The following is a 26,446-nucleotide window of genomic DNA, read 5'->3' on the forward strand; positions in this document are numbered from 1 at the left end:
TGAAGGAGGAAGGAAGGAAGGGAGGGAGGGGGGAAGGAAGGAAGGAAGGAAGGAAGGAAGGGAGGGAGGGAGGGAAGGAAGGGAAGGGAAGGAAGGAAGGAAGGGAGGGAGGGGGGAAGGAAGGAAGGAAGGAAGGAAGCAGGAAGGAAGGGAGGGAGGGGGAAGGAAGGGAAGGAAGGAAGGAAGGAAGGAAGAGGAGGGAGGCGTGGGAGAGGAAGGAAGGAAGGAAAGGAAGGAAGGAAGGGAGGGAGGGGGGAAGGAGTAGGAAGGAGGGAAGGAGAGAAGGGGAAGGGAGGGAGGAGGGAAGGAAGGAATGAGAGGGAAGGAAGGAAGGAAGGGAGGGAGGGGAAGGAAGGAAGGAGGCAGAGGAAGGAGGGAAGGAGGGAAGGGGAACAAGAGGAGGGAAGGGAAAGGAAGGAAGGAGGAGGGAGGGAGGGAAGGAAGGGAGGAGGGAAGGAGAGGAAGGGAGGGAGGGGAGGAGGAGGGAGGAGGGGAGGTGGAGAGGGAGGGAGGAGAGAGGGGGGAAGAGGAAGGGAGGGGAGGGAGGGGGGGAAGGGAGGAAGGGAGGGAGGGTGGGAGGGAGGGAGGAAGGGAGGGAGGGAGGAAGAGGGAAGGAGGAGGGAGGTGAAGGAGGGTGGAAGTGAGGGAGGAAGGAAGGAAGGAAGGTTGTTGGTTGGTTGTTGAGGTTGTTCGTGGTTGGGTTGGTTGTTGGTAGGTTGGTTGGTGGGTTGGTTGGTTGGTTGGTTGGTTGGTTGGTTGGTTGTTTGGTTGTTGTTGTTGGAGGAGGTGGGAAGTAGGTTGGATGAGGTAGGAAGGTAGGGTTGGAAGGAAGGAGAAGGGTTGGATGGTTGGAAGTTGGAAGGATAGGAAGGAAGGAAGAAGGAAGGAAGGAAGGAGGAAGGTTGGGAAGGAAGTTGGGAAGGCACGGTAGGAAGAGGTTGAGGATGAAGGAAGAAGGAGGAAGGTAGGGAAGGTAGGAAGGATGGAAGGGTAGGAAGGAAGGGAGGGAAGGAAGGATAGTGGAAGGAAGGAAGAAGGAAGGGACAGGAAGGAAGGAAGGTAGAAGGAAGAGAAGGAAGGAAGGAAGGAAGGAAGGAATCCTGTCCAGCATATTCTACAGTGCCATTTCACATGGTTGACCCTATAGGGTGGCTTCACACTGATGGACAGTTAAACTCCATTCCACTCTCAGAAAAACAGGGGGAAAAATATGATGAAAAGAGGCTTTAGAGCTAAGGACAGGGAGATTGCTTTGTGTGGTGTTGCACATAGAGCACATCCTGCCCTCCCTGCTGCACTGACCTTGGCATCTGCAGGGTTGTTTCCCATTTTCTCTCTCCTCGCCCCCAGCTACTGTTGCAGAGCAGTTTTTTCCTTTTTTTCCCAGAATCACAGCCAGTGTCTCTCCTGGCTCAGCTCTGGCAGCAGCAAGTCCCTTTTGGAGCCAGCAGTAGCTGGCTCTTATCTGACATGGGGCAGCTCTAGGCTCACAGAAGCCAGCCCTGCAGCCCTTATTACCAAAGCTTTGTTGTACAAAGGCAATCCACTGTGTCTGGCCACACCATCAATTGCTAGATGCAGTAAAAAGCAGAACTAACTAGGGGCAATTTTGAACTTCTCAGTCTGGATCAATGCATCTGTGATTCACAGAGGGACAAATCCAAACAAAAGCATTTTTGATCGGTAGATCATCACCAAAAAATAGTCCAGGAACTGACTTAGTTACCTCCTCTACAGAAAAGCAAGTTATGAAAAGGGCAGTGGAATCCAGACACAGCTCAGTCCTCTTCATGGTGCAGACCTACAGCAACTAGGCTTGCATGTAAATAAGAGAACAGAATTACATCATATAATCTTGGAGTGTTTGACGGAGGCTTTTCAGACCTTGCTACAGTCAGAGAGTATTGTGGCAAACCCCAGGCATTTCAGCAAGTAAGAAAGACAGCCTCTAACCCTTAAACCATTAAAGGGCAAAAACCCACTTATTCCTAATTTCTAACCTGTACAACCACAGACCAGAGTTGAATTACTACTCAGTTGGAGACAAAAGAACACTGACTTCAAGTTTTGCCCGAGGCAAAAATATAATGCCAGCAAATCCCTTCCTATTTTAAGAAAAATCATTCTCTCATCAGTGTACTCATTTGCTGGTCACAGCAGTAAGGATGGCATACACATTATTGATTTGGGGGTGTAATTTGGGACATTCATCCTTTGTGAACCTCTGAAGGCTAACAGATGGTGGGTCATCTTAATTCCTGATTTCTAATGGCTTTTATTCATACTCTTGGAACAGCTGCTGCTGTTGCTCTTCATCTTTTTGTAGAACTGTTATCTCTGGATGCCTTTTTATAGATGCTCGGCTGAGTAGAGTTTGGACCTAATTGAAATACATGATACTACTGTATGTTTCAGGAAACTTAGCAGACCACAAGCATCATTAAAACGCCTCTAAAGCTGTAAATGCTACACCTGTCTTTCTCCGGGATAAGTTTCAGTCTTGTTATTAAATTCAAGAAAATGGAAGAATAATTTAATCTTTGAGTTTTATTATGTTGACTTTCTTCTCCCATCAGCAAAATTCTTGCATCGCAGGAGTCAAAATTTACTATGTACAATAAATCTCAATAGCCATTTTTATTTATTTATTTATTTTGCATTAAAATGAATCACAGCTGAAAGCAAATTAAATGTCGAGGATTTTCAAGTGGCTTAGATTGTATTGGAGAAATAATCAAATAAGACTGACAGATTCAAAATAAGGTTTGAAAAGTCAATTGTTTAAGAAAATAACCTTGAGAATATAGCAAACGGGCAAGAAATACAACCAGTTTAGGGAAAAAAAAAAATGACAACAACAAGAAACATGCTGGGAAGATTATTTTAACTTAAATATGACTCTATTAATCACTGTCAAACAATTGTTATTTATCACTTCCTCTGTAGTTGTTCAAAGACATCTAGGTGCAGTAACCCTAACATTGGCTCCAAGATTTTTTGAGATCTCTCTCTCTTAAGATCAGGTGCAACCCCACGCCTGGGCTCATCCCAAAGTGGATGCATGGACTCCAACTGACATAACTCTCAAACTGGAGCCAAAACATGTCTTGGGTTTGGATGAACAGCAGAGTGAGCACGGATCCAGCCTGATGGGTGCATCTGCAATGTACTTCCGTTGCAAAATGGTTTGGAGAATGGGGGAAATTTCTTGGCAGTCAATGAGACAGACGGACTGTGGTTCAGTTGACCCGTGTAACGGCCACTCTTGTACTTGAGGGAAAACTCTTGGGTAATTACTGGTTGTTATTGTACCAACACATGTTGGATCTGTTCAGCTGCATTGTGGCTTTCTGAAAGCTCAATTTGTCTTTCTCCACTTGAATGGCAACAGATGTGTAACTTTGCTCTCTATCGGGTGCATCTTATTTTTCCATTATTTTTTTCCTACTGTAGCATGAAAGCTTCACTAGCTTCTATCAATTTGTTTAATTAATTGCTATTCAACGTAGGAAATATCAGCAGTCTACATAAATGCTTCTGAATGCCAAAAATGAATCTCAGTGTTACCAATCTGATCTCTCTCTATGACAAGATGACCCACTTAGTAGATAAGGGAAAGGCTGTGGATATGTTTACCTGGATTTTGGTAAGGTGTTTAAGTAAATACTCTTTCTCACAGTATTCTCAAGGTTTTGGATGAGCTACCATTTGCTCAGTAAAAAACTGGCTGAAAGGCCAGGCCCAAAGCATCATTGTGAAAAAAGTTAAATCCATTTGGTAGCCAGTCACAAGTGGTGATCCCCAGGGCTCAGTATTTGGGCTGGTTTTGTTTTGTATTTTGATCAGTGATCTTGATGAGAAGAGATCAACTGCCTCCTCACTAACTTTGCAGATGACTCCAAGCTGGATGGGATTGCCTGAGGGAAAGAAGGTTCTGCAGAGGGATCTGGATGGATTGGATAGGTGGGTCACATCCAGCTGTATGGCATTCAGCAGGATTGGTATTGGGTGCTGCACTTGAATGATAACAACCCCAAGCAGTAATACAGGCCCCGGGAAGAGTGGCTGGAAAGGTGCCCAAAAGAAAAAGATTTGGGTATGCTGGTCAATGGCCAGCTAATGTGAGCCAGCAGCATGCCAAAGAAGACCAAGGTCCTTCTGCATCAGAAGTAGTGTGGCCAGCAGAGCTTGGGAACGACTGTCCACCTGCATGCAGCACTGGTGAAATCACACCTCAAGAACTGAGCTGCATTTTGGGCTCTCACTTCAGGAGAGATATCAAGTTGCTTGAGGACATGCAGAGAAGAAGATAGGGACTAGAAATCAAGACACATGAAGAGCAGCTGAGGGAACTGAGTTTGTTCAGTCTACAGAAGAGGAAGCTGAGGTGAGACCTTGCTGCTCTCTACAACTACCTGACAGGAGGTTGCAGCAAGGTTGGTATTCTCTTTTCTCAGACAACAAGTGATAAGATGCAAGGAAATAACCTGTGAGTTTTTCTTCACAGAAAGCAGGTTGTCAGGATAAGATTATGGCTCTGGCTGACAATGGCAAATTGGCTGGTTTACTTTGATTTACTGAAGGCCATGTGGCATCTTGATTAAAAGTGCCATTATATATTTTTAGAAGGGAACACTTTAGATTAATTAAAATCTGAGTCATTGATAGGTATCAAAAGATAGTTAAAATAAGTGAGCAATGGCTGTTGAAAGCACTTCCCATAAATCTACTGTTCACTGTCATTTCTGCTTCACTGATGATCGTTCCTCAAGTTTGCAGATGAGGCAATTTACTCATCTCAGGTGATTAACATCATTGAAATGCCCTTTTAAAGCCCAACTATTCAATAACTCATTTTTGGAACAGGCACGCAGATCGTAACCACAACATCAGAGCAAGCATGCATTGAGTTAAAACAAGACAGACAGGTACTCCCAGATAACCTCCAAAAGAACCCTCAGCTACTGTTGGTTATAACAGTACACAAACAACGAGAGGCTCCACTTCCAAGTTTGAGACAGCCCAGCAACACTGTGTCCTATTCCCATATACAAAAGAAAGAAAATACTGGGAAGACCCATGGGATATACACTAATTAACCTAATCGCTGTGGAGAAGGGGTACCTTACTGTAGATACATCAGCCTGAAGAAGCTGCAAGTGATCTTAATGGATAAGAAGGCCATCATTTTTTGCTGCCCTTCAGACATCCAAGACCTCATCAAGACAGTCTTGAACCACTGCATCCCACACAGCTTGCTATCCATCTGTTGAAACCTCATATTTACATCAAGCACAAAGAGAACTTTGTTTCTGAGACTTTTGACCAAAACGTTATGACACATTTTTTTGTGATAGCAAAGACAATATATGTATATTAGTCTTGTAATGAGATTAAATGAAGACCTTGAGGATGACTTCAGATATCTTTACTACCATTAATATACATGCAGCCATATATATAGCTGCAATCTATAACATAATAACATTATATTACTTGAATGGTTCCCCATGAGCAAACACCTTGGCACACTTAAGAAGTTTCTACAATCTAAGCACAGTTCACATATGAAGGGTGTAAATTTACTGAAACATTAATAATGACCTGCTATCTTAAATCACAGAGGAACAAGAGCTTTTGGATTTCTAGTGGCACTTGGTAAATCCCGCTATCCTGGACTCCAAGGGCCCTTCCAATTTGATCATAGAATCATATAATTACTCAGGTTGGAAAAGACCTCAAAGATCATCAAGTCCAACCAAAATTTATACTCAGAATACGTTTTGGCTTTTTTGGCTCTGTATTTACTGTCCCTCTGAGGACATTTTAACTTAAGTTTGTTTTTTTCTTCATTTAAATCATGGTGTGCCTGGACTGCACTGAGCGAAGAAGAAATATCTTGGGCCACAGATAAAATATATTATATAGTTAATGTGTACATGTAACAAAGCTTGTTCTATTTCTAAAAATACTTCTATTTTAAAAGGGCGGACAACAAAAACATAAAAAATAGCAGGTTGGACTTGTTTGGTTTAAAGTTTAATTCATCAAACGTAATTCCTGTAGGTATGTTCTGTGATACCATTTTTGTTGTATATAATACCCTGTTTTTTGTACACTTTAAAATACAGGTTTCTAATTGCAACTTCTGTGAACTGCTGGGACAGACTCTCTTTCTTCTCTTGTCTTGAGCTGTAGAAACTCTTCAGTCATTTTCTAGAACTATGATGTTTTAACAAAGGATATATGAAATGTAAATTATCCTTCCCAATATAAATTACCTTATATTTTTTGAAGTCCAAAACAATATCCCACTCAAATCCCACATTTCAAGTCAGTCTGGTGATTACTGTCCTTAGTCTTCAGTAATATAAGAATTGTATTTATTGGCAAGATGCTTCTGTGATATTTCCAGAGACAGTATATAATTGAATTTGGAATGTATTCCTGATGTTCATAGAAGCAATAAAACTGTCACCTTCCGTCTGCACATTAAAAATTTATCCCTTGAAAGTAGAGGACAAACACATAAAAAGATCATTACTATTTGCAAATGTGCAAAGGATACAGGAAAACAATGCTACTCTCAGGCTGTAAGTTAAAACATTAAATAGATCCAGACTCAAATGGGAATATTTATTGAACTTTTCTGGTCACCGAAGAAAACACGTTCCTGTTGGTAACTTCACTAAGTCCAATTTACTTTGTTTCAAAAATGTAATTCCTGTTGGTATTGATAAGAATGTAGAACCTATTTGAAACTACAACTAGTAAAAAAGAAATAAAAAAAATAAAGCAACATTTTATGTTTATATTTAAGTTAATCCTATCTAGACAGCCAAATTATTTATGTCACTACTTTTCTGATGTACATATGGAGCCAAAAGAGAGACTATGAGCATTTTAAACCTATTCCTACTCAGAACAGAACTTCAGCTCACACACACACACACACATATATATATATACACACACACACATATCAGGTTCAGAAACGTATCCCTGTCTTACAGCAGACAGCTGTTTCCATGGACCTGGGACAATAGAGATGCCATAGTCTTTTTCTTCGTTTTCTAAGCTGACGTCTATGCACACCTTCTCATTTTTTCTCCTTCCTATGCTTCTGCTAAACTGTGTTTTCCACACCTGGATTTATATTAAAATTACCAAAAGCTTTCAAGCTAGTCTGTGCCACAGGACAGGGAATGGAAATACATTCAGAAAATCCAACTATTTTTGCTGACTTGAGCACTCTTCTGGTGCTTAACCTCAAGCAACTGTCTCTTAATCATGATGTCTTTAATTCCCTATGTAATTTTTATCTGCCTATAGCTAACAAGGAAATATGCCTCTTTGCGGACCCTGCTCAATGCTCCCTTTTTTTGCTTGCTCAGCATGAAACAACATTAACAGGTAATGAAGCGCATCACGAGTCATTACCCCAAGACTCTTGGGACACTTCTGAAAAATGAGAAATAGAAAGTCAAATACATCTTCTGCTCATACGGGTTATTTTTTTGTAACAGTGAAATACTGTGTATGGCCTTTTTCAGTGTCAAAATTGACTGAATTTGGTTACTGCAACCCAGGATCAAACCCCAGTTATTTCACTACATTGTATTTCAGAGCCTGGCTGAGAGCCATCCAGAAAGTACATCCAAGCTGATGGGTTTTCCTTCTCTGCCTGCCCTAATTCAAATGCAAACGCCTCCAGGAATACAGATGCTCTTCAGTACTGAGAATGTTATATGCTCCATGTTGTTGTGATGCTGAAAGCTTGTTATTCCTAAAATACTTTGTAGAGTTATTTAAACATACAGAGCTGGAAATGATTTAAGCTAGCAGAATATTTTAGTTCATGCTCCAGCAGTAGGTAAGGTTGCTGGAGGTAGTTTGTATCCCCAGCTTGACACCACTTTGCACTTTCATCTTCTCACCCTCATTCCAAGTAATCATTTTCTGACTGAATTCATGCTAACAAGAGGCCTTATCTTTAAGTAACGGCATCAAGATGCAGTTGATACCTTTTAAAGGGAAAAAAAAACAACCACCCAAACTGATTACTGGAGCAGGAACCATCTCTCCACATCCTCAGAGACATGACAAACAAAAGCTGTAATTCCAAAAGTAAAATAAACCCAAAGCATTATTTTGATTAAAACTCAATAATTAGAATTGTAGAATCATTTAGGTTGGAAGGGACCCTTAAACACCATGGAGTCCAACCCCCCTGCAGGGAACAGAGACACCTACAGCTCCATCAGGTGCTCAGAGCCCCATCCAGACTGGTCTTAAATGACTCCAGGGATGTGGTATCCAAAAATTACTCAGGAAGGAAATGTATTTGCTCTTCCAAATGAAAAAAAAAAAAGGTATTACATGCTAGCAATGCCATTTTGGCCATTCAATAACTATTCTCAGGCGCTGCCACACTTTATCATATAGTTTTGATTGAAAGATCTCAGGAAAATGCTCACACTGTGGAAACATTCTTTTCTCAGCCTTTGCTGAAGAAACTACCCTGTGTGGAAAAATACCGTAATGGATAGCCACAATAAATCAGCTCATGGGAGCAAGAGACTCCTGAGATCACACAGTATATACTTGCACTTCTTTGGAGTGTCTCTGTGAATCTCACCAGAAGAGATTAAGGAATGCCCCTGAGCAAGTATCTGATTGTTCCATGGTTATGGTATTATGCTGAGAAGCAGGGTTAGGTCTGCCCAAGAATGAGGATAGAACTCAGTCTATCAGATACAAATTCATATCCTTTGGCTCAAAGAAGACTGAAATCCACTTTACTCTGATTTGCTGAAGCTCCTATACTCACACCTTGTGTCACTTTCACTGCAAGCTCCCAAATAGGAACCATATTTGCTTAGTTCATTCCAACACTAACTCTGGTCACCAGAAAACCCTCTATCCCAGGCACTCCCAGCCTTACATGTGTAAGAAGAGCAATTTCATTAGGAAACTGGCTCACATTATGTAGGGAACGTTTTCATAATCATTGTGGTACAAACAGAGATGCTATAAACTAGGGGCAAGGAGCACAAAACAAGCACTTTACCAACCCTGTGATCTGTGGGATTTAGCGATCAAACAAGTTAATTTTAATCAGCAGGGTATCACATGGAACAAAACCTTCTGAATGAGATATACCATTGTAAATGCCAGTGGATACTTTCTGTAATAATTTATTTTCTGCTAATTATATTTGCCTATCCGTAGATCAATGCTTTCTGTATCTTCATACTTCATCTTGTTAAACCATTCTGAAGGGAAACTACTATTTGTATGTGTAAGGCAGATTGCTAATTCTCACAATAATTACAAATAATAAATGCGATACACAACTGAACAGCTATTTCTAATCAAGTTAAAGGCCTTGTACTTTGCTAATACACAACAATCACCAGGTAAAAAATATGTGTTGTACTCAGAGACTTGAATGAAGATGATCTTTGCGAACTGCATAATCAGTGCCTTTGTTAACCTTCATGCGTATCACAATAAAAATGAGAACTTATCTTCCTCCATGGATTTTCCTGCTGGAAAAGCATCTTCACATTTTGATAAGCAAATAACCTTTCCATTGTCACATTATCACAATACGCTGCCCCCAGAACAACAGACCATCTCAAATTATTTCTTTAACCACCAATACTCAAATGTGCATCAGCACCATATTTCTCCTGCAGCTATAAACAGTTTTGGCATTACACTTTCCTCTCTCCAAGGCAGCAGCACTTCAGCATCCGCTGCTTTTCTATATACTCAACTTCTGAACTCCCTGATTCTCTTTTCTTCATCTGTGTATGTTGGGGGATAATCTACTTCCAAGACTGCAGATTCCACACACTTTATGTTACACCACCCCTCCAAAAAAGTAGTATCCTATGGCCACAAGCTAAAAATGCCTTACCTTCTCGTATTACTATGGGCTTAGGCTAAAACAACAGAAGATGCATCAGTAACATATTCTAAGCATTCCCTTTGAATTTCCTTCTATGTAAATGCTATCGATTTATGCTTCAGACCTCACAAATATTTTTTCTTAGTTTTGAAGATAAACGATCGAACTAATACCATGGGTTATTTAAACGGGAGAATAAAAATCATCACCGTCATCATATTGCTCATCTTGTTCCAAGTTACAGCAGAGAAAAAGCCCATACAGGACACAGATGCTATGTTTGGAAGCATGTAAGTCATGAAGAGATACAGAAAACATCCCCAGCTGCTGGCCAGATAGTAGGGCAAGCTTTATGAGCCACTGCCATTCATCATACTCCATTACCCGTGTTCAGAACACGATGGCAATCTCATTCTGCTCTCACCCATCGCCTTGGGTGAAAATCAGGACTTAATGCACAGGCCAGAAATCCTATTGACTATCAGATTGGAATTTCCAAAGACAGTATTACCTGTGAGAAATCAAAAGAGCATGACAGTAAACTCTGAAAACACTGTGAAATCCCATGCCTGTGTGAACATTTTAATAGGGTCAGGAAGAAGAAAATCTAAGGCAGTCCAGAATGTCATGGGCTTAAGTGCTACTCATACCCAAGTACTGCTCTTCACCTCCTACCAGTCTGCCACCTCCTTCAGAACCCCAGAACTTAAGGGACACTACATAGCTAAAGTCAGTAGAAGTTAATGTCAAAGACAGAGATATTTAATTAAAGAGAAGCCTGGAATATTTGCTTTGCTCCAAGTTCTACTCATCACTGATGAAGCTGATGATGGGGAAAAGTGGGGAGAAAGTAAGTGGTCAAAGACCACCAGGGGCCATTACTGTGCATGCACAGAGGAACATTAATATATATTAATAAATTCTTGGAAAAGGATGAATATGTATGCCAATGTACTGCATATATATGTCTGAACTGTATAAACGTAGAACTTGAACTCTGAAGGCACACACTTGATTTGATGCATCGTGAGGAATAAAGGAATGCCACTTTCTAACACCACACTGGAGTTAGTTTTCTTCCTGGATTTCGGACAACGTGAAGTGTATTTCAAGTACTTGAAGTCAATTTGCTGCTTTTGCCTGCCAAAATAGCCACTGACAATCTTGCCTACCTGTAGAAATAACTTGTGAGTAAGAGAAATTAGTATTGTAGTATATAAAATATAAGAGTGGATAAATACAGACTGCACTAGACTAACACACAAAGCATCCTCCGTACTGGACACTTTATAGAATTGTAACTACAGAAAGTATCTATTTCCCATATGAATTACTGTTATTTTCCCATGAATATAATGCAATATTATCACAATATTTCACTCACACCCCTAATTGCACCCAAATACCAAACTAGCAGTTTTCTCTCTGCTCAGGCTTCATCTCCAGTGCAGCACGCTCTGGTGTCTCTTCTGGAAGCTGCATCTTTTTCTAATGTCAAATCCAAAATTAGATGCGCTATTCCCTGCCAAAAAGTATCAAAGGGTGGCCTTCCTGCACACTTCCTAACAGACAGCCCAACAGAGGGCTGAAGTTTAATGAGCTATTCTTTTGGAAGCAAGCCCAGTTCTTTACTTAATTTGGCCTTTAAACTCTAATACTGCTCAGCGTACATGATGTGCTCCTGGGTTATGCATTGTGACAAGATGAATTCAAAGACCCTGTCCCTATTTTTAATCTCAGTGCAGTTTATTTTGCATTCAGCAACGTTTTATTTGCAGTCAGCAACTGCTTCATTCAGATTATTAATAAAGACTAAAATCATCCCTCAGAAGGATCTACTCCAATTCATGCATTTTAGGTTCCCACATATATGGCTCCAATTTACAGAGAAAGCAATAATTTGTTTTATCTCAAAGCTCATATGAGCCAGCGAATGTTACTTCATTTTTGCTTGAAGAAATGTATACTTCGACACGCATTAATCTCTGAAGGATTTCCAATCATCAAAACATGATGATGTGAAATTTTCAAACGAGCACATCTTATTCAGACGAGCACATCTTAAGGGTTTAGTGTTTATTAAGAGTTAACTGAAGTGACAGATAATATCAGACTCTTGAACAAATCTTTCTTCTTCCTGCAATGCACTTTGAGCAAAGGTTTACCAAATGACCCCAAGGAAAAAAAAAGAGATTTCAGGGACAAGTGCTCATCAATTCCTGTTTTTACATCAGTCTGTTTCTCATCCACAGCTGGGTTAGCTGGGCAACATGGTATAGTTGTCAGCCACCCAAAAGGAAAGACCAAATGAAGGCTAAACCCTTTGATATGCAAGCTTGCTTACTAAAACATAGGTACTGTTTGCACCATGGCTCTCTTCAAAAGTACTAGCCAACCTTTTCCAGCAGAGAGAAAAAGTACTTCCTTTTCCAGCAGAGAGAAAAAGCACTTCTCTATAATCTGTTACTTAAGTCACAGTTATCGAAATGCCTCCACTTGTGCACCTGTATTGGATCTTTCTGACTTACAGAAAAGAAATGTCAGTTGGATAATGTCAAGAAATAACACCTTTCTTCAACTTCTGCCATGGTCCTCTATTAGAGGAGGCTCGCTTTCTCAGTTGGGGCTGGTAGCCAAAAGTGCCATTGGTGTCAATCCTTTCCAATGACCTTTTATTTCTTAAAAGAATTAACACCACATAAGCACCACATCACTCTACCAGGCGTAACTCCTGCAGTACTACCCCAAATTTACACTATTCTCCAGCCATGACACATTAACTTCCCATGCTTTGAATCAAGCTGCAAATCTTTCAACCCAGGCGATCTGTTCCAAATCTGCAGATGCTGGGAGTAGATGTAAAGATCTTCCCATGGAAGCTTAGCAGAGGGTTTGAAGCCTCAACCTCTTTCTTGCACAGACTGCTACAGTTAAAGAGTTTTACCACGTCTATTCACTTTAGACAATATAAATAAAAGGCTAGAAATTAAGTATATGCTGATTGTGTTGCCACTGCAACCTCCTCAAGTGCATCAGTTTGATGTTGACATTTCCTATTGTGACATGTGGCTTCTTCATTGGAGCCGGACCTCAGAATAGGAACAACCCAACTGCCTCTCACTGCTATGTCGGGATGGCTGCAAATAACTGCTGCCTGGTATTTCCACAAAGCTACAGTGGTGTTAACACAGTCAGGAGGAGGAAATCCCCATAAACCCTCCAGCAGAAAGCTCTCATACATAAACCACAACCTCCAGTGTGCAGAAACATAAAAAAGAACCTTAATAGGATCACACAGAGTACCAGAAAGGTAACTGCTGTTTTCCTGATTTCAGTGCCCATCAGGTCATTGGAAAAATAGGCCTCTTTAAGACCTAGCAATGAAACTAATGTTTCACTAATGGTACACTTAGGCATCAAGTTAGTCTCTCCACCAGCAATTAGGCAGTTGCCATGGTAATAAATCTGATCGTGCCTGACCTATTTTTCCTACAAATGGTGGTCATCATATGAAGTGTTACCTCTTGTGATGGTATTTTGCCTTGGTAAGTATCTAACCTTGAAACTGAAGGTCAGCTTGTTAACTGTTTAGGCCTAAGCAACAGCCTTTTCTTTTTCCCACCAAGGATACTGCAAACAAAAGTCATGGCTACACGTATTTAACAGTCAGTTCTTAAAGAGTGTTTTAATTTGTTTTTTGGTCAGTTTATCTGAAATCTGAATTGCAGTAAACTTTTGCTACTATTTCAAAGCCAAAAGTGTACTCGCTAATTGGAGTCAAAAGTGCAAGAAAATAAATCAGGTGAAAAAGAGGAGACAGACAGATGATGTAGCCTATGAGAAAGCCAAACACAGCAGTACCCCCAAACACACAACTTTCCCCAGTCAAAAATTGTGATGAGATATCCTTTAAAGGTCCCTTCCAATTCAAATGATTCTATGATTCTGTTTTGATGCAATAGACATATTTCTCCAGGTCCTTTTCAAACTCTGCCTTGGCACAAACAGCCAAGCTGTCAACAGAGATGTGGAATACCTGTCCCAGCACCAACCCTGATGCACTATAATCTTCACCATAATCTTCACTGACATCAGTTGAACATCAAAGCTGTTGGTTGCCTCTCTCCAAGCTGACTTTTATCCCATGTAACCACTGTGCATGTATCTCATGTGTCCCCAGCTCCCAAGGGGCAGTGCTGTGGGCAACAGTGTCAAAAGCCTTTCTAAACAGAATGAATTCCATCTACCGCTCTCCCATCATCTTTGCAGCCATTCGCTTCACTGTGCAAGGAATTCATCACCAAGAGGGCTGAAGTTTCTTCCATAGCTTCCAAAATATTCTGTCAACAAATGACGCAGCCCTAAATTTTCATCTTTCATCAAATAAATGGATGGCCAAAAAGCTGTTTCCCATTGTGCATTTGCAGGCATATTTTTTTCATTAGGATAAACAGTCAGTTTGGATACACTGTTTTTAAACATGAAGTCTGTGATACCCATGTAGAAATTGGCTGGTACTCAAACCTTTCCACCACGGGCAGAAGAACATTTACTCTACTGTTTTCCCTCTCAAAAGTTCAGTAAGTTTTAAACATGTAAACACGGTTTCCTTGGAGGCCATCAGTAATTCCCTAACACTTGCAGACATCAGTTGGCTTTCCAGCTACCAACCCAAGGAGATTAACAGTTCTGCAAGTTTTGGCACATGCCAGAACAGAGCCTTTGTGAAGTGCTGCAGGATGAAGATATGCCCACTGATGCTGAGTTCTTATCCCTTCTATAGTGGTAAGAAAGGAAGGAGTTGATTTTACAGCACATGCCCAGTATCCAGCAAGTGATCAGTGATTTCCCTTGGTGATTAGTTATTTGTGCAGTGCTGGATGCCATTTTGTGGCCAGTCCTGTTAATGAATTGCTATTCAGTCCCAAAATGACAGAACAGAAAGTGTCTGAAAGCCAAAAAACGCAATTTGGAGTGCACTTGAAAGCTACACAGCAGAATCCCATGGCAAAGGTCTTTCCAGACAAATATAACCCAAAGGCATGATTGCCTCTGGCCAGACACAATGCTTGTACGCAAGTGCTGGCATTTCTCTGCGATGGGTTTGCATGGTTAATAAAGCAAGATCAGTGAAGAACACTGGTCCATTGCCTATTCATTGTTGCTTTGGACCAAAAAAGAGAAAGTGAAGATAAGTTGAAACTGATTTCTGGAACCACACTGCGTGCTGCATAATGAATTGAAGGAAATCCAGGCTTTTACTTACAGCCCATTTTTCAATCTCTATTGTTTTAGTTGATAAGACTGTTTGGTGCCATGCAAGCAACTCCAAAGTTACATCATTTGGTCAAATGAGAACAAAATATTAATCCACTTCATCCAAGTAGTGATGTCAGATCACAGTGCTTCATCCAAAAATAGGTAACCAAAAAAATCTGTTACATCTAAAGGTTTCCATGAGGCAATGTTTTATCTAAAAGTAAGAGGAAAAAAGAGATACAGGAGCTAACCTTCAGCCTGCACTTTCCTGTCAACAAATGTTTAGGTTACTCACTCATTTAAATAAGTACTAATGATAATATTAATCCTTTCACATGGGATTGGATACCTATTAATAGCTGATTACTAGAAGGGCGACAAGAAGACTCCAGATGTATGCCCACGTAGAAAGCCCACGTAGAAAGCGACGTGGAGCAGCTACTACCACAAAAGCCAGTTCCAGTTTGCCTGGTCAAACCCCAGAATGTTTTAAAGCAGAAAGCTGGCACTACTAAAATCCCTCTCCTGAATATCACTCAGTTCCCTGGAGGACAGAAAACTGTCAGATGTTTTCGAAGGTATCTATCTGTAATTTGAGCAGGAAAACAGACTCTGGAATGGAGACTGTCGGGTACAATAACAAGCTGGATAGGTGGATAAGCACTTTTCATGAGACACATTAAACACGAGTACAAGCTTTGGAATTTCTGTGATTATCAAAAGGCTGCATGCTAACCACGGGACCCAAAAGTGGCTTTGGGGCCTGAGATGGAGAGAGTCAGGTGTGCCTTGGGAAACTCACCTCTGAGAAAGAATGGTAGGAAATGGACCTGGATTTTCAAATGTACAAAATTCAGCCTTCCTGCTTGAGCCAGTGGTGAGAGATGCCACATGAGGCCATGCAGGCAGAGGGCAGAGTGATAGATAAGGAACACGGAATCACCCATGACCATAGGAGAGATATCAATGGGGAAATGCCTCACCCCTTGCTATTTCCAATATTACCAGCAAGCAACAGCAGTACAACTTGATAAACAGAGGAGTAAAGACAATTGCATTTTGCCAGGATAAAGGTATTAGGACTGACTTCTCCATGATTACTCCTAAGCTTTAAAACTAATATCAATATTTGCATGAGTTATTCTAAACGGGTAACAGTTACTTATAAGTAACAGATAAGTAAATTGAGGAAGTCAGATAATAAACCACTTACTCTGATGTCTGGTATGATGCAGTGCATGGAACCTGTTGGAACTAATTACTTTATAGCAGCTCACAGTTATTAGAGAAGTATTAAAACTTGATTTTGGAATGAATTATAGAATCCATCATAATCCTTTTCGCCTTCTTTCAATAATTCAGAATTACCGGTGTTATAACACCAGGCTTATTGCTGTCCTAGCTCAACCTCTGGCCACATTTCTCACTTTTTCTAAGGGCCTACTGTTTCTCACAGCTCTATCATCCTCTTTTATGGTCTGGAACCCATTTCAGCTGTTGTGCATTTTATCTAAGAACATTATTGTCCCACCTAAAAAATGCTGGCTTTGTATTAACTGTCTTTTCCACTTCCACCTGTGAGCTGTTGCATAATTCATTAAAATCAGTGTTACTAACCAAAAACAACTAAACTGGCCAAATATCAGAAATATTGGTGACCCTCATGGGATCACTGCAACTCAGGATATTCTGTGATTGTCACCATATAGCACTTGCAAAATAACAACCAAACACATCTTGCTTAGCTATTGTGGGCTGCTTTTCATCTTCCCAGGTGTAAGGGACACCCCAATGAAGCCACGTGTGGCTTTCCAGAATACAGCTATGTGCTTCAGATCTTGTTCTGGAGCTCATGCACAGTCTCATTTTAAGCAACACTATAGCATGATCAGAATAATCCTAAAGAAAGAATTATTATCTACTTCAATATTTGCAGAAAGAACCCCAAATCTCAAGGTGTGGACTCTTTAGTACATTTTAGCAAGCAAAGGAAAATAATCTTCCTGGTATCCACAGCCACAAACATCCACATAATATCACAATATAAAATGCCAACTGCGTAAGGATGAATTGAATCATGTTAAACAAACTGTGACACCTTAACAAATCTCCACTTATGCCAAGTGTTCTGTATTGAGCTGTAAGGAGCTTGATTTCCTACCTGCCACAGAGAGCACAAGCAATTAATGCATTGATCAGCCCAGTTTGTCTGGGAGCTTAGAAAGCCCTTGTCCTCCAAATCCTGACTGCAGGGATGGTTAGACAGCAAGAAGGAACTGGTTTTGCCCTGACACAAAATTACCAACAGGAATTGTCCTTCTCCAGACAACCAGAATGTCAAATGTAACCACGCCGATGACTCTGAAGCACCACTGCAACAATACAGAACCAGTCTGTGGTCCCTTCTACCATCAAGAAACCATCCTAGTACCTGGTTTGCCAGTAAAATACTTCTGGCTGACTGATCTGCACGTGAGATCAGATACTACATGGACACAAAGGTAAAACATGATGCCCATGTAGGAAGAAACAGTAACTGATGACAAATCAAAACCAGCATCCACCATAAAAAAGTGATTTTGGAATTTAAAAGTTACAAAATAAAATTTTAAAAAGCCATCCTGTTTAAAGGCTAACACAAACAGAACATGATCTTGTGTCAATTGAGATCATGGCCGCATCTTTGAAGGTATTTACTTACACAATCACTGCTGCAGGGGGGTGGAAGTAGGGAGGTGGAAGCCCTTATGTGGCAGAACAGAGACAGGATCTTGATTTGTTTTCCTTTGAAATGTAATGACAGTATGTTACATAGCCTACCAGCAAACTGGATCTTACCTCTCCTAGAAAACTTCAGCATGAATGAAAAAAGACCAGGCAAAGAACGTCAAGCACTCCAAAATCCTTTTTCCCTCTCTGCACTCCCTGGCCTGGTCTCCCTGCAGGAGAAGTCAACCCCATGCTTCAGCAAAGCCCTCAGTTACCCCATGAATGGACATCAGGAGCAAACTCACTGCCTGTTGCTCATCACCTCATCAGCAGTAAATTATTTACTGCTGAATTGCAGATCGAACCCTGAAGCTGGCACAGCTGGAAGCATGTTTAATGGGAAAAGCCATTTTAGTTTATGATAATGTTGCTAAGCTGTAACAGGCATGCATGGAAACAGAAAAAAAAACCACAAACCTGAAGTGAGAATTCTCTGACTGATGGTAAACACAGGCAGAGCAGCATCAGAGAAAATGAGTCCGTATGAACGGTGTTCCTAGCAGCAGATGCTGAACCAACAACCAGGTGCTGGGTAAGCACCCAGATATGCTGCGTGCAAGCACTGATTTTGTCCACCTGCAGCAGTAGTGAGAGGAAATGGCAGCACACCCCACGGAGACCAGCACTCTCCTTAGGGTAGTCTGGGGTCTGCTACCTTCAATTCCCTCCACTGATAGGCCTATTGTGGTTGCTTGGACTGAAATAAAAGGGTGTTTTTTTTCCTCCCCCTTTCTCCTGCTTTGGATCATGAGGAGCGCTATACTTTTTCCTTCTCTTCACTCCTCCTCCCTTTCCCTTGTGGTGCATTGCCTCCAATAGACATTTTCCTTAGATTCAAACCAAAATTGATCAATATTAACTCCCTACTACTTAAAAAAGTGCCTGTCCCAGCCACTTCACAAGCACTAACAGCATCACATGGGATTATGGAGGCTATGTTAAAAAAACACCAGCCATTGCAAAACTATTTTTAAATCTCCTCTTCTGCCTTTCTTGCCTCCAGAAGATCAAACAAAGACTGTTTTTCTTGTTGAAAGCTGACAGCTCCATACTGTGGCACATCAGTTCTGCTTCAGCACTCACCCGCACACCGTGGTGCGGCAAAACCCATCCCTCAGCCACTCACACACATAAACGTTCTTCAAAGCATCCTTAAGCATCCTGAGCTCAACTGAGTTTAATGCATGGCAGTAAAAACAGACAGGCCAGACAGGCAAGATTCGGTGCCATTTCTAACACATAACTCAGTCTTTCCCAGCAGAAGCCCAGGTGAGTTTAACACCGCCTTCAGTGTCAAGGGCTAAGCCGTATTTTCATCTCACCTTAAGAAAGCACTCTGAAAGGCACATCATCTAGGGAAGTTCTTTGATTTGCTGCAAACAAGAATGAATTCATTCTTAATTTTAAGGATAACTGAGGAGTCCTATAAGCCCATGAAGAATTCCGAACTAAATGGGCTCAACGCTGAGTTGATTTGCTGCCACCTTAATAGTTTCTCTTTCACTCACAGCGATCAATTATGGAAAAGAACAATTCTAACTCTCAGTGTGGTGTCAAAGTTGCTGAAGATCTCAGCTGTTGGGTTGATGGGTGCACTGAAAGAGCCCCCACCATTTCCAGGTGCTCTCTTCAAAGCCAGTCTAACTCTCAGGATGTGGAAGGAGTCCATCTGATTACTTTTTCCAGCTAAAATCATCACTGTGCTCTAATGCAGATCAGCCATTCTGTCTTCCCTCTCTTAGCAGACCTGGGGATTTTAGGCAGTGTTAGGTGATAAAAGAAGCAGTGCACCTTAAGAGAGAAAGGAAGTGTGTGACAGCTCTGCAAAACAGACTGGAATTGTGGCTGGCATGCGATCTGTCTTGCCTGAGTTATGCTAACAGGCAAGAGAGTCCTGAAAAGCACCAGTGAATACTTCAGAAGAGAAAAAAAGATTCAGAGCTTTCCACAGATAGGAACTGGAAAGCCAGCTCTGTCTAATTATGTATTAATTACCTCATTCTGTTTTTAACTCTTTCCTGGGCAATATGTCACGCGCAATATGACCACATAATATATGTGGTCACTTTGGGGCACAGTTGAGGAAGGTAAGCTGACTTTTAAGTCACATCATTTCATCTTCATCTCTTGGGAGATGCTGGTTGGATGTTTCAAGAATTTCTGCTCCATCCATCAGACCACTGCCTGGATGCATGGTTTCTGTCATGGTACCCACTGCACAGTTCATGGATCACAGGACTGAGCTGGTGTCAGCCTGGACAGCTGGGGTGAATGCCTTGTTAATGCCTCTGAGGTCAGAGTGAACGTGGTCCTGACAGAACAGTTCAGCTAGTTCCTGCAAGTGACACTCTTTGGATTGTCCTGGAAAATCAGCACATCTTAGAAGTGGCTGATAGGATGATAGCCAGATCTTAGGGAGGTGAGAAGCACCACTGGAAGACAACCCACTCGGTCTTCAAAGCCCTACCCTGCACACCTGTCTCAGGCAGGATGGACTCATCATTTTGGCCCCGGGTACCATCTTGGAACGAGAAGGATGTTGGTCTAGATTAGGTATCAGTTTGAACCAGTACTTCTGTCTTTCCATATAAATGTGCATTAAGAATAAACATATTTCTTTATCTTCTGGAAATATTTTCCCTTTTCCTCTATCTCAGCTATCCCCACTGTTCACTTTGCCCATGTTCCAGTCCTCCACAAAAAATGCCTTCTTTAGGCCAAAGCCCGTTTCACAGATTTAATCACTTGAAACTACCCTAACATATACATATTCCACTGATTCACTTTCCAGCTTTCTTCTTCCAAAGCCTGTCCTCCCTTTGCCTCATTCTTTTAATTTCTCTCCCACTTCTGTCCCCTATAATTTCACCCTGCGATGCACTGTTTTGCATGAAGCTGCAGGCAATCCGTCAAAGACAGTCATTTAATAAACCTTCACACATTTTTGTATTTCCTTTCCTCTTGGCGATAAATGACTCAAATGAAATGCAAAACTTCCTCTACCTCCGATTTCAGTATTGAAACAGTTACATCCGTGTTTCTACACAAACAACTTTACCAGCACGACTCCCCACGTCGATAAGCTGTGAGGGCATAAAGTCACATTTCTGACGTATTTCACCAGATTAAAACTTCCCACTTAAACTTTTTTGACTTAAGTGAGATGGCAAGATTGACTCGAGATCAAGCCAAAGCACTACAACAAAATGGTACAAGCTGAAGACTGGGATTTTTTTTCAGCAGGATTAGAGTTTTTGGCATTAACATAAAGTTTAAGCAAGATTCAAGCTTGTGTGATACATGTGTATGCATGTAACTTCCCTTAATTTTCCGCTTCTGAAGTTAGATCCTTCCTCCAAGGCTACATACAATATTCATCATTTGTTGCCTGATCCAGGATCCGGGATGAATCAGAGTTTACACGGTGGACCAGAACACGAGGTGGTTTTTTTTATGGCACATCTAGAAAGTTTGTGCAAAAAAAACACCCCTATGTTTATTCATCCAAAGGCATCCTGGCCTTTTTGAAGATACTTGTAACCTCCCTTACAACTTGTATGATTTAGAAGGAAATGGTTACACCTGCTCCCTTTAGCCATCATATTTCCTGAGCAATTTTATTGTAGAAATGCTTTTTTCCTTAACTGAAATATTCTGATCTTGCTTAAACGACGTTCTCCATTACAGTCTTGAGAAGAAAATCACTATAACCTCAGAACTATGAATGTTGCAGTGAAATGTACAGTGGATTTAGCATAGCTCCAACTTTCATGGCAGAATAATGCTCCTTCTTGCTTGTCTAAGGACAAATATATTCAGTGATACACAGTAAGCGCTAAGTTGAGTACGATTGAAGATGAAATGGTCAGCATTTTCACCCATAAGTTGCTACTAAATCTACAGAAGTTTTTTAGATAATATACTTTTAACTCTTTACCATTGCCTGCACATTAGCTGAGCTTTGAGCTAGATTAATCTAGTGTGGATTCAGCTACATAATGAGTTACTGAGCATTTGTGTTTCAAAGGGAATCAGTGCTATGATTCGGTGTTTAGCATAAATGCGGGGATCAAAAAACAGCCTGGATTTTTCATCCTTTACTTGAAGCAGGTGCTGCTATGGAACTAGGCCATCTTTTGATCACTTCAAGGATCATCCATTGAATTTACAAGTGACAGAGCAGGATAAAGAGACCGGTTCCTCCTAAAAACTATGAAAAAGAGGATGTTCAGCGTCTCCAAGCTCCAACCTATCATTGTTTTATGTAAATCAAATAGTTGTTTCAACTTCTGTAAATCCATGAGAGCTGTGTACTGCTCCTTGCAGCAGACGAGGAGACAGTTTTCCAGCACAGTATCCATTGGAAAGATAGATCGGGATTTCGTAACAAGGAAATGTACATGTTATGATTTTCCCACAACATTCAGAAGAAAGGACTAGATCATATATTCTGTGAAGATAAAAGGGTGAAACTAAGCAAATAATAGCAGACCCATTTCATCAATATGTTCTTTCAACAGAAAACCACAGCAGATGACAAACACTGGCAAAAGGGGCAGTATTTTGTAGTGACCAAACAGGGCCCTGGTAACACCTGTGCACATACTGTGGCTACTGTCGGTAAGATGAATGAGAAGATAGGAAGGATCCCATCTCACTTCAACAAGCTGCATTTCTATTGCGTTTTGTCTGCAGGCAAAAGCATTCTATTGAAGGGAATGACTGTTATGCTACTGTGACTAATGAAAAGATTATGAAGGACAACTTTCTCAGAGTGCTAAGAGCAAAGATAATGCTTTCCAGTCTCACTCACTTCTCTGTGAATAGGTTTCATTTAATTATTTAGTTTGGTTTTGTTTCTTGGTGAACATTTTCATTTACTTATCAATAAGGGAAAGGAAAAACGAACAAATAAGGTAAACAACTTGTTCTCAAGATTTAATGCATTTTTTTTTTTCCTTAAACATATAGAAGGGAAGCATCCTTACAGATGATCATTTAGTACCTCATTGAAATCAAGAAAAGAATTCATGTTGAGCTTGAGGTAGCTATTGATGCATAGAGCACAGCTGGACAATGCAATGGAACGTTATTATTTGATACACACAACTATCTACTCCATGCTGCAACTGTTCTGTATGACAAATATTTTCCAAAACTGAAACAGAAAGACTTAAAGAAAACATATTTGCTTGCTCTTAGCCTTTCTGAAAAGTATTGCTTTCTTTTAGCTTTCTTTTTAGCCTTAACACACTTTCGACACACTGTTATGAGCAAGAAGACACAGTAAGAGAAAAATTATCAGTTGCGTCTTTACACTGTTTGCTCTAAAATTAAAGCTGGGCAGGCTCAGTGCAACATGCATCCAAATTAATCTTGATGATCTTCTAGAAAAGCTCTATTAGAGCTCAAAGCTTAAGAGCTTACTACATGCAGAGCTTCTGCTTCCAAAGAGAGCCAGAAGCTCTAACAACCAGAACTGATCTTACATTCATTTTTTGGTTTCATTCACCAGCACACAAGAAAGGCCACTGCTCGTTAACATTTGAATTCATGATTTTATAAACACTCCCAACAGAGCAACAGGTTTTTGTTTCCTCTCCTGAGTACTCCTGTGAATAATCACAAACTGAGACACCTGGAAAAAGCTGGATTTGATGGCTGCTCCTGTATGCAATCTCTGAGCAACAGAACATCTCTGTGGAGCTCCTGGTCCTCCCTGGGGTAACGTCTTGTCCCTATCTGAGGCCAAGCTGCATCGCCAATCACTTTAGTTTTACCTCTTTGTTATTATTATCAATCTTTTACTATTTTTAAATTATCCTCAAAGCTTTCCCTGCAGATGATGGGACTGAGGTCACCCAGCCCGGCCCCTGTGGGACTACCCAATTGTGTGGCATCCAGCTAAGGTGTCACATAGATTTATTTATCACCTGCATGTTATTTTTACAACCTTCCTTTCTAGAAAAAGAGAAATCAAGTATATCCCCATTGAGAGAGGTAGGGAAAAGGAGGAGCCCAAATTGGATGGAATTGTTCCCACCTTCCAGCAATAGAATGTACCTCTTGGGTACATTACTTCTCATTACTTTTGCTTGGGAGGGGAATGATTCATCGGGGAACATTCTGATCCGGGACAAACATGCTGCAGTAATGACTTAATAACGATGGAATTACTTACAACGTCACTCTGACTCAGGCAACTTTTTTCTCTAGGACTCGGTGATGCTATGCTCCTATTTGCTATGACTTTGGTGACATGACATGTAGGCAGTTCCTCACTGCTATGACAGACCTGAATTACTGGGATATTAGCCATTGCTTTGGTAAGAAGGATTTGTCATACTTTGGGATGGCAGCACTCACAGAACGATGTTTGTGAGACTGAGGTCAAGATTAAGGAGTGAAAGTTTATGCTTTTCTTGCTACACATCTAAACCACACTTGACAGAAATCTACAGCTTTTGCTTCACTAGAAACTTGCATTTTGCCTGTAGAAATGCAAAAGTACACTTCAAATAGACTTGGTTCTACAACCCTTTGCAAACCAGATGCTTCCGCAGGGAGGTTTTTAATTTGATGGGCATCTTCTGCAATAAGAGAAGCTTTGAATGGCTCATAACAAAGCTTCATTTACATGATGGCTGTGGGACTCTTTGCAAATGAATAACTCACAATGGGAATGAAACTAAAAAGCAGTGCAGCTCCTCTTGGTGATCACCCAACTTTGGCTGGAGGATACAACTTACAGATGGTTAAACAGCAAACAAAAAGAAATGGAAAGAACACAAATCAAACACCGCATTCACAAAAAAGTCAAAGATGAGGACAACAGTTTCACTGTATTTCTTATAAAGAAAACAAGCGCCATACCTTTTTAAAAATTCCATATACTCAGTATGCTTGATGAGGCCTGTCCTCATCATTATTGTTTGAAAACATTGCCGATCAATAGCCCAAAGTTTCACATTTACGAGAGCTGGAAAATAATTAAAAAAAAAGAAAAGAAAAAAGAAAAAAGAAAAAAGAAAAAAAAAAAAAGAAAAAAAAAAGAACAAGACAAGGGGAAAAATGTAATTAGCAAAACTTCAGAATTTGAAAAGTTGTTGTGAAATACAGAGGAAACTAATTGCGTCATGAGAAAACATGAAAATGGGTACACACTTCAAAATAGTAATGTTAAATTCATCTGCCAGACAATGGACTAAACATGCATTGAAGTGATCCACAATATGCATCTAGTTACATCTTATCGCTGCTGTATTGTGGGAAGATTACCTAAAACCAACCATGTCACTTAGATGGGGAGAAGTCAAGCAGGCAGTGGATTAGGGGCTGGGTTTGTCAATTGGGATGCATCACTCTTGATGTGTGATCAATGACAATGAGTGGGGATGTTTTTAGTACATTACAACGTTTTAGAGGCAGAATAAATCATTAAGGTTTCATTATATTTTAGATCTACTTGACAAAAAGTTTGGATATAAGGAAGAAGTTTGTTACAATAAGGGTGGTGAGGCACAGTTACAAGCTGCCCAGTGAGGTGGTGGATACCCCACCCTTGGAGACACTCATGGTCAGGCTGGATGGGGCTCTGAGAACCAGATAGAGCTGGGAATGTCCCTGTTCACTGCAGGGAGTTGGACCAGATGGCCTTTAAAGGTCCCTTCCAAGTCCAATGAATTCTATAGAATTCTGTAATTCTATGACAAACTTTTCATTAACCTTGAGAATTGTCCAGAGGTCTTATTACTGTTTTTGGAGCTTTTGCATTTTTTTTTTCCAACTTTCATGACCAAACTTCAAATAAGTTTCATTACTACACCCCATATGCTACACCACATATTTCTGAAGTAAGAATCCCGCTGCAAAACCAAGTAAATAAGATTAACATTGCATTATGCTCAAAGAAAACAGTATCATATGAACGTGATGCACAGATTTTCATCTTAGAAGCAGCTTAGGCATTTGTATTAACTATAAACGTTTTCATGCACAGTCCTACTAATAAAGAGTTTCTCCTTAGAGGAACAGTTCAAGTAAACAAAGCTACTCTCAAGACCTCTGCAGTCATATTTTCCTCAGAGAGTAATTGCAATAAATTTCATCTTCATATCTTATTTCACTACGGGGAAAAATAATGAGAAAATAGTTTCAATAAAATATTTAGAAACATACCCATGAATAAAACCCAATAAATTATTTTGCTCTTATTTTCTAGTGTTTCAGTTCACTAACAGTCAGGTTATTGAGGTTTTACCCATATCAACAGTCATAGGAAGCAAAATCTCACAACTGCAAATCGCATTTTTTCTTCTCAAATTGCACTGCAGAACAAAGTGAATTTATCAGAAATTTCTTTTTGGAAAGTAATTTTCAAGACAGAAGTTCCTTCTTGAGAAATGCTTTTAGTTTTAGAATTAAACGGATTGAAAAGTATGATATATAGCTTTATGGATGAGATCCTTCCATAAAATATAGCCTTCCACTCTGAAAAGTGGA

At 40.5% G+C, this 26,446-nt stretch overlaps 1 protein-coding gene across 8 annotated transcripts in view; it reads right to left on the reverse strand.

Annotated features, from left to right (window-relative positions):
- PRKG1 (protein kinase cGMP-dependent 1) overlaps positions 1-26,446 on the reverse strand; it is a 369,156-nt gene that overhangs the window by 145,504 nt on the left and 197,206 nt on the right. For all 8 annotated transcript variants that reach the window (XM_072340911.1, XM_072340915.1, XM_072340912.1 and 5 more), the window contains one exon: positions 24,818-24,923. In XM_072340911.1, the coding sequence (XP_072197012.1) occupies positions 24,818-24,923 (106 nt within the window). The remainder of the gene's footprint in view (positions 1-24,817; positions 24,924-26,446) is intronic.

This window comes from Excalfactoria chinensis, chromosome 6 (assembly GCF_039878825.1).
Source record: "Excalfactoria chinensis isolate bCotChi1 chromosome 6, bCotChi1.hap2, whole genome shotgun sequence".
In the NCBI taxonomy this organism is placed as follows: Eukaryota; Metazoa; Chordata; class Aves; order Galliformes; family Phasianidae; genus Excalfactoria; species Excalfactoria chinensis.